The sequence below is a fragment of the Trichechus manatus genome, unplaced genomic scaffold (genome assembly GCF_000243295.1).
Source record: "Trichechus manatus latirostris isolate Lorelei unplaced genomic scaffold, TriManLat1.0 scaffold00035, whole genome shotgun sequence".
In the NCBI taxonomy this organism is placed as follows: domain Eukaryota; kingdom Metazoa; phylum Chordata; class Mammalia; order Sirenia; family Trichechidae; genus Trichechus; species Trichechus manatus.
This window is the reverse complement of record NW_004443971.1, coordinates 11165534-11175262: the sequence shown is the minus strand read 5'-3', so window position 1 is coordinate 11175262 and position 9729 is coordinate 11165534. Positions and strand designations below refer to the sequence as shown.

The following is a 9729-nucleotide window of genomic DNA, read 5'->3' as shown; positions in this document are numbered from 1 at the left end:
TCCTGTCATGCATTTCTTTAGACTTTCAGGACGTTTATGTACATATATTACTAAACAATATTTGTTAATGCCTTTCAATTTTTTATATATGGCATAAAACTACGTATTCTATTGCAACTTACATTTTTGCTTATTAAGTTTCCAAAGTTCATTGACATTGATTCATGTAGTTAGTTCATTTTCACTGTTTCATAGTAACGAATTGTATATTGGATTGCATAATTTTATAATGAATTGTTGTATACTAGTGAATACACCGATTTCTTTACTTTGCTATTACAAACAATGCTGCTATCCACATTCTTGTATCGTCTCCATGTGCACTCAAGGGAGTGGAATTATTGGGTCATAGACTATTCACGTAATCAGCTCTATTAGATCATGCCTAAGTGCTCTCCAAAGTGATTGTAACGGTTTACATTCCTCGCAGGAATGTATAAGAATTCTGTTGCTTCACATTTTTTGCTAATGCTTGGCATTTGTCAGGTATTTTAAAAACCAATCTGATTGATGTGAAATGATTTCTAACGGTGGTTTTGATTTATATTTCCATGTTATTAATAAAGTTGAGCATCTTTTCTTAATCAAACTGAAATGCATGCCAGGATCTGAATTCCAGAAGACTCTAGGAGACAGGAAGGGATCTAAACTAACCAGATACTATTTTAAAATAGACAAAGCAAATTCTTGTTTGAGAATTAAAAAAATAATAATAATTGCACAAAAGAATAGGGGAAACAGTCGAAGCAGGTCACCTAAAAAAGCCCTTCCCCCTTTTTGAGGGAGGTGGTTTTTGACTTTAAGCTCTCTATGAGCAACTGTGGAAAAGAAATTAATTCTTCAACTGCATGTACAGAATTTTGGATCTCCCAGTTATACAGGTTACACTAGAAGTAGAGCAAGGTGCAATGTGCAAATTAAGGGCAGTCTTTGCCCCATTTTACTTTGCATAGGTTCTGGGAACCACATTTTAAACAGGACAAACTGATGCTTTTCCGTCTTCCAAACAGGGTGGCAAAGGAGCTTGAAGTCATGTCAAATCAGTAGTTTAATGCTCCTGGGGATTTTTAGCTTGGGTAGGGTAGGTGGGGGAAGGAGGGTTAGGGATGGGACATGGTAGCTGTCTTCACCGAATTGAATAGTGTTCATATTGGGAAGAGTGAAGACTTACTCCTTGTTCTCTAAAATGCTAAACTAGGACCGATAGAAATTGCAAGGCAATATATTTCAGCTCAGTGAAATCCTCTAACATTTAGAATCATGTTAAAATGAATGAAATTAGGTATTTGGAGGCAGTAACGATCTACTGATGAAGATCAAAGACTATAGCCTTCAATATGGATTACATCTTACAATAAAGAATAAAAATCCTATTACTAAAGAGTGCCTAACCCAAGCCATGGTATTTTTAATTGCCTTACATGCATGCAAAAGATGGACAATGAATAAAGAAGACCGAAGAAGAACTGATGCATTTGAATTAAGGCCCTGGCGAAGAATATTGAGTATACCATGGACTATCAAAAGAATGAACAAGTCTGTCTTGGAAAAAGTGCAACCAGAATGCTCAGAAGCAAGCATGGTGAGACTTCATCTCACATACTTTGGACATGTTATTAGGAGGGACCAATCCCTGGAGAAGGACATCATGCTTGGTATGGTAGAGGACCCCACCACTCATCTGTTGGTTTGATGTACTGTTGTGGCTTGTGTGTTGCTGTGATGCTAGGAGCTATGTCATCAGCATTTCAAACACCAGCAGGGTCATGCATGGTGGATAGGTTTCAGTAGAGCCTCCAGACTAAGACAGACTAGGAAGAAGGACCCGGCGATATACTTCTGAAAAAAATTGGCCAGTGAACACCTTACGAATAGCAGTGGAACACTGTCTGATACAGTGCCAGAAGATAAGCCCCTCAGGTTGGAAGGCACTCAAAATACAATTGGGGAAGAGCTGCCTCCTCAAAGCAGAGTCAACCTTAATGACATAGATGGAGTCAAGCTTTGAGGACCTTCATTTGCTGATGTGTCACTTCTCAAAATGAGAAGAAACAGCTGCAAACATCCATTAATAATCGGAATGTGGAATGTACGAATTATGAATCTAGAAAAATTGGAAGTTGTCAAAGATGAAATGAAATGCAAAACGATCGATATCCTAGGCATTAGTGAGTTGAAATGGATTGGTATTGGCCATTTTGAATTGGACAATCATATGGTCTACTATGCTGGGAATGACAAAGTGAAGAGGAATGGCATCACATTCATCATCAAAAAGAACATTTCAAGATCTATCTGGAAGTACAATGCTGTCAGTGATAGGATAATATCCATACACCTACAAGGAAGATCAATTAATACAGCTACTATTCAAATTTAGGCACCAACCACTAACGCTAAAGATGGAGAAATTGAAGATTTTTACCAACTTCTGCAGTCTGAATTTGATCAAACATGCAATCAAGATGCATTGATAATTGCTGGTGATTGGAATGTGAAAATTGGAAACAAAGAAGAAGGATCAGTAGTTGAAAAATATGGCCTTGATGATAGAAATGATGCCAGAGATCGCATGACAGAATTTTGCAAGATCAATGACTTATTTATTGCAAATACCTTTTTCCAACAATGTAAACAGCAACTATACACATGGACCTCGCTGGATGGAATATACAGGAATCAAATTGACTATATGTGTGGAAAGAGATGATGCAGAAGCTCAATATCACCAGTCAGAACAAGGCCTGGGGCCAACTGTGGAACAGATAATAAATTGCTCATTTGAAAGTTCAAGTTGAAACCGAAAAAAAATTAAAACAAGCCCACAAGAGCCGAAGTATGGCATTGAGTATATCCCACCTGAATTTAGAGATTATCTCATGAATAGATTTGATGCATTGAACACTAATGACCGAAGACCAGATGAGTTGTGGGAAGAAATCAAGGACATCATACATGAAGAAAGCAAAAGGTCATTAAAAAGAGAGGAAAGGAAGAAAAGACCAAAATGGATGTCAGAAGAAACTCTGAAACTTGCTCTGAACGTAGAGTGGCTAAAATGAACACAAGAAGTGATCACGTAAAAGAGCTGAATGGGTTTCAAAGGGCAGCTGGAGAAGACAAAGCAAAGTATTATAATGAAATGTGCAAAGACCTGGAGTTAGAAAATCAAAAGGGAAGAACATGCTCGGCATTTCTCAAGCTGAAAGAACTGAATAAAAAATTCAAGAATGTGCTCAGCATTTGTCAAGCTGAACAATGAAGAAAAAACTAAAAACTTGAGTTGCAATACTGAAGAATTCTATGGGCAAAATACTGAACAACGCAGGAAGCGTCAAAAGAAGATTGAAGGAATACACAGAGTCACTGTACCAAAAAGAACTGATCGACATTCAACCTTTGGCAAAAGGCATTGGTGGAAAACAAAGCTCCAGGAATTGACGGAATACCAGTTGAGATGTTTCAGCAAACGGATGCAACACTGGAAGTGCTCACTTGTCTATGCCAAGAACTTTGGAAGACAGCTACCTGACCAACCAACTGGAAGAGTTCCATATTTGTGCCAGTTTCAAAGAAAGGTGATCCAACAGAACGCAGAAATTATTGAACAATATCATTAATATCACATGCAATAAAATTTTGCTGAAGATAATTAAAAAATGGTTGCAGCAGTACATCAACAGGGAGCTGCCAGAAATTCAAGCCAGATTCAGAAGAGGACGTGAAACAAGGGATATCATTGCTGATGTCAGATGGATCTTGGCTGAAAGCAGAGAATACCAGAAAGCTGTTTACCTGTGTTTTATTGACTATGCAAAGGCAGTCGACTGTGTGGATCATAACAAATTATGTATAACATTGCAAAGAATGGGAATTCCAGAACACTTAATTGTGCTATGAGAAGCCTGTACATAGACCAAGAATCAGTCATTTGAACAGAACAAGGGGATACTGCGTGGTTTAAAATCAGAAAAGGTGTGCATCAGGATTGTATCCTTTCACCGTACTTATTCAATCTGTATGCTGAGCAAATACTCTGAGAAGATGGACTATGTGAAGAAAAACGCGGAATCAGGATTCGAGGAAGACTCATTAACAACTTGCGTTATGCCAATGATACAACCTTGTTTGCTGAAAGTGAAGACAACTTTTTACACTTCAACATAAAGAAACAAAAATCCTCTCACCTGGACCAATAAGCAACACTATCATAAATGGAGAAAATATTAAGGTTGTCAAAGATTCCAATTGATTGGATTCACAATCAATGCCCACGGAAGCAGCAGTTAAGAAATCAAACGACGTATTGCATTGGGTAAATCTGCAAAAGACCTCTTTCAAGTGTTAAAAAGCAAAGACGTCACTCTGAGGACTCAGGTGCCTCGGACCCAAGCCATGGTATTTTCAATCACCTCATATGTGTGGGAAAGCCGGACATTTGAATAGGCAAGACCGAAGAAGAATTGATGCCTTTGAATTACGGTGTTTAAATTATGGTGTTGGCGAAGAATGCTGAATATACCATGGACTGCCAGAAGAACCAACAAATCTGTCTTGGAAAAAGTACAACCAGAATGCTCCTTAGAAGCCGGGGTGGGGAGACTTGTCTCACGTACTTTGAACATGTTATTGGGGGGGACCAGTCCCTGGACAAGGACATCATGCTTGGTAGAGGGTCTTCGAAAAAAAGGAAGACACTCAACGAGATAGATTGACACAGTGGCTGCAACAACAACCTCAAACATAGCAACGATTGTGAGGATGGCGCAGGACCCACGGAGTTTTCATTCTGTTGTAATAGGGTCGCTATGAGTCGGAACGGACTCCACAACAGCTAACAACAACAATGATCTATTTGGCATTGGTCGTCCTTAAAAACAGCCTGCCTGGGACGCGTTTATTGAACGCGCTTCTATACTGGGAGCAAAGAGAGACTAAATGACCTGATTTTGTGATCCAAAATAAGCTGTCTCAATGGTCTTCGTACCTTCTTACAGCATTTCTCACATAATATCTTGTAGTTCTTTGTGTGCGTACTAGTCTTGTCTTCCCCAATTAGGAAGTTTTGTTTCTCTTTCCAGCTACCCCTGGAGGGTAAGCCTGAGTAAGTCACGCTGAGGTCAAGTTAAACGCTTTAGAACAAAGGGAGTAGCAAAGGGGGAGTTCTTCCAAAGAGCTGAAGATTGCCTCTAGTTATGTTCTTAAGTTTCTCTCCTCCCTGTTTTCTGATCTCGTGGAGGTACATCTGTAAATATCACGAGACGCTGCGATTTCTCCAAAACCTTTTCTCTTGAAACCTCTCTCTCTTCGAGCTCCTCCGACTCTCCCCTCGGATTAGGATCGGCTCTATGGTAGGGAGAGTTCAGCCTTTCTAGCTCTCTAGTCCTCCAAATGGCCCTATCTATGGTTTCCAAATGCGTCACCGGAAGTTCCTGTATGGGTTGGGTTTGAGACGCCGGAAGTTGCGCCTTCTTTACTCGCCGTTTCAAAATGTTCCCGAGGCCTTAGGCTCTGTGACTGACACCCTTTCCCGGAGCTCGGCAGAGGAGTGACTCATGGAGTGGCCGTAAGGTGTGGCTCTTTGGTTTCATCTGCGGGGTGTCAGGAGTCTGGGACTGGGAGGCCAAGCTACGATCTGGGGAGCAGGCGGCGGTGCAGCCAATTCTGCAGGCCCCGGAGGTGGGTAGCGGGCGGGAGGAGTTTGCTGTGTGGGTGGCAGTGTTAAGGACGGTCGCACCGGGCGGAAGAAGGGCTGGTGGGGGAAGGGTTGTAAGATGAACTCCCGCGAACTGGAGGTTCTCGAAAGATAAAATGGAAGTGGAGTGTTAACGATGTTTCCGCCAACTAGTTACAAACCTAAAATCGAAATGGTTCGATTGACGGTGTTTTCGCTGGAATACAGAGGCACTTTGGAGAAAAGGGGTGAGAGAGAGGTGGACAGGGAGAATGACTTTGCTATTAAGGTTTAAGATAGTATTTTTCAGGACTGCGGACCATCTGCGTCAGAGGCACTTAAGTGCCAGTTTGAAAGTGTCCATTTTGGGAGTCACACCCAGGCCTCCCGAAACAAAATAGGAGATGGAACTCGGGAATATGTATTTTAATCAGCGCATCTCCCAATATTCTTAAACGCCTTAAAGTTTGAAAACCACTGCTTTGAAAGCTACAGCAGGAGGAAATGGTGCTGCTCTTTTCTTTCACTGGTAAAGATCTATGTTCGTTAGGAAGCTGGGCTAAGCCTTGGCATGTGGGCACGCGGAAGAAATAATCTGTCAAAGATGCTTCGAACCTTTAGGTATTAAGTAGTACTACATCTCAGTTTAGATTTATTACTCTCGCTTCTCATACATTTCTGATATGAAAAATAATTAAGTTTAAAAGTATTTACTTCACAAAATTTTGTTTCATAGTACTAGTCAGGATCCCAACGTATTATTTTTACAGTTAAAAAATATAGTGCATGCCTATTAAAAAAATGCACACAACACTAAAGTGTAAAATTAACAGTCCACCATCCCTACTCAGGCTAGCTGCTTGATGTTATATCCTTCTTGACTTTTTCTTTTTCACATATTCACATTTTTAAAAAACAGCGTGATCATTTTGTATGTATTGTTCTGCACCTTAAGTTGCTCAGATAACAATATCATGGACAGCTTTCCATAAAGTATACATATAATGCTTTTTCTTTCTTGTATTTTTTATCATGGTGAAAATATCCACTTCCACATTTACAACTCAGTTACATTGATTACATTTTTCCTGTATCACCATATCACTATTCTCATCCAAAAGATTCCACCCCCGTTAACATAAATTCCGTGACCTCTCCCCCCCAAAACAAAAACTCCTTTTTCCTTTCCTCCCACCACTGGTAGCCATTAATAATCTTTGGTTTCTGTATAGTTGCCTATTTTATATAGGCGAGATCATACAGTATTTGCCCTTTTGTGACTGACTAATTTCATCCAGCATAATTTTTCAAGGTTTATACATGTTGTGACATGAATACTTCTTTTAAAGACTGGGATAGTATTGCATTATAGAGTTGTGCAACAATTTCTTTAACCATTTCCCAGTTGATGGCTTTTTAGATTGTTTCTGGCTTATTGTTTATTTTACGAGCTGCTGGAGTAAGCTCCTTCTACACACCTTACCTTTGTAGGTATGCAGCAGACCTAGTAAGAAGTGAAACAACATTTGAATAGTAGTTTCTTTTTTAAAATACGAAGTTGTTTTATTACTCTCATGTATCCAGCTGAAGGAATTACAGTAGTGTTAATAGAGGACCTTAGGGCTTGGAGGAATTGATGAGAATGGTTAAGCTAACTTTTTTTTTTTTTTCCTCCTGGCAAAACACTAAATATATTTATAGGTCATCTTTGTCTGGAACCCAGTGGGGAAAAACAGGTGCAGAGGGAAAAGGAGCAGGGGGAGGTGAGGTTTAAAAGTTCCAATCATTCACGAAAGATACAGACACCTTCTGATAGCAGCACTGATGCAGTCCGCTGTGCTGAGTAGACCGTCCTGGGTCGACTGCAGACCAGCTATGTCCCGACAGGAGTCTCCCAGCTCTGCTCCTCGGCTAGTCCAGGGAGATTGGGTAGTAGTTTGATTGTTACTGTTGTTGCTCATCCTGGCGTTGGCAGATACGTTAAATACCGCAACTTTAATGAGTCCTGGGCAAGTATGAGGTCAGTGTATGATTATGTATCTGGAGATACAGGTGTATGTTCGAGAAGGGGAGCAGGGGGGTTCAGCTTGAGCAGCTGGATCATTTAGGAAGTCCCAGATGAGGATTGTGTCGTCATGTGAACTACTGATAATCTGGAATTAATCAAACTGGAGTCGGAAAACTCTTCCGGAATGCTCCACAAGGGTCCATAGGCAGAGAGTCCCTACAGGAGCACAGGGGTCCAAAGCAGCCACAAGGTCCCACACTTTTATTTTTAGTCTAGTAGGCTACAAGTCCAAATTCAGGGCATCAGCTCCAGGGGAAGGCTTTCTCTCTCTATTGGCCTTCTCATCAATGTTTCCCTGGACTAGGAGCTTCTCCGTGCAGGGACCCCGGGTCCAAAGGACACGCTCTGCTCCCGGCACTGCTCCCTTGGTGGTATGAGGTCCCCTAAGCTAACTTTTATTAAGCTTTTAGTTAGAGTCTTAAAATCATTGATGTCTTTAAGGGTGGATATATGAGGATGGAAGCCCTGGTGGGCTGCTTTGGCTGCTTACCAAAAGGTCAGTATGTTTGAATCCACCAGCAGCTCCTCGGAAATCCTATGGGGCAGTTCTGCTCTGTCCTATAGGGTCGCTATGAGTCGGAATTGACTCGACAGCAGTTGGTTTTTCTTTGATGATGAGGTGTAGGAGTCTCTTGGACTAAGTGTAGGGTGGAAGCCACTCTCTCTTCAATACTGAGAGATGAATAAGACTGTTCCTGCTGTCTTTGATTTTGGTCCAGTAGGGGACACACGTAAAAACCTAATGTGGTAAGTGCTTTAAAAAAGTGCTCTGGTGTCATCAGCTTCCTGTGGGGAGTCAGGAAAGCCTTGACCAAGGAAGCCTTGACCTAGGTAGAAGAATGAGTAAGAATTTTCCAAGTATTGAAGAGGAGAAGGGACAGGTGCCAAGGGAGTGGCTTTCAAACATTTTTCTTTTTCATTTTTGTAATTTAGATGAAGGTTTACAGCACAAGTTAATTTGTTATTGAACAATTAATACATGTATTGTTTTGTGACATTGGTTGCCAACCCTACGACATGTCAGCCCTCTCCTCTTCTCAATCTTGGATTCCCCGTTACCAACTAAGAAACAAGTTGACTTTCAAATATTTTTAACCTTGACCCACAATAAATTTATATTGTGACCCAGTACACACAGAAAGTGTAGTGGCTGAGAGTTGGAGAGTGTCAGTGGGGTTGTTATGAGTCAAAATAGACTTGACTGTACCTAACAACAACAATTGCTAACTTGCAGCATTCCAAGCAGTGTCAAGAACGTAGTGGCTGTTATTCCAAACATCATCAAGCACATAGTGGCCACTCGCTGGTTTCAGTCTTCTCATTGCAAATTATACTACATATTGTTGCCAGTAAGTCAAAAACGTTATAGTCTCCCTCTTGAGAGCACTAGCTAGTGCTTGGTTTGTGGTTGATACGCAGTAAGAATTATGGAATGAAGAAACATACAGCTGTACTCAAAAGGGATTCTAAGGGGAAAAGAGACAAAATCGTGCTTTGGATTCAAAGCCCGTCACCTGACTTCATTTTTAACATATGTCCTTGATCAGTGCCTCTGCACATGGTATTTTCTCTCCCTGGAAAGTATTCCTCCATTTTAAAATCCTTCCTGTGCTATCTCCAGTCCCTCTTATGAAGCCTTGCATGAATTCTCATTCCTCTTCTACCTTGCAATCAAAAGTAATTTCTCCCTGCTCTGAACTTCCGTGACCTTTAAATCAGTATCTTTTTAATGGCACATCACTTTCTACTGGGTATTAAAGTGATAGACTGCTGTAGTTTATCTCCTGTTTCATTACCTTGGAAATCGCCTTTTTTCTAAAGTGCTGTGACTCAGCACAGCTCTTCAGCTCTGTTCATCGAGTAAATCAGAGTATTGCAGAAGGCCATACTTGTGAGGAGTTGAGGGAAAAGCAGATTGAGACTAACTGACCTCAGATAGTTCCCTGCCGCTTACCCTCTTAATCCTTGGATTTTGCTAAATCTCTAT

The 9729-nt window shown here is 40.8% G+C and overlaps 1 protein-coding gene across 9 annotated transcripts in view; it reads left to right on the top strand.

The window, feature by feature from the left end:
* The first annotated feature begins 4921 nt into the window (after window positions 1–4921).
* Window positions 4922–9729, top strand: part of MDM4 (MDM4 regulator of p53) — a 46788-nt gene continuing 41980 nt past the window's right edge. For 4 of the 9 annotated variants that reach the window (XR_002823920.1, XM_023730314.1, XM_023730316.1 and 1 more), the window contains exon 1: window positions 5697–5922. Coding sequence is in view for 3 of the 9 variants with exons in the window: in XM_023730314.1 (XP_023586082.1) it covers window positions 5832–5922 (91 nt within the window). In the remaining 6 variants the exon portion in view is untranslated. The other 5 variants (XM_004375246.2, XR_002823921.1, XM_023730315.1 and 2 more) reach the window with 5 other exon arrangements.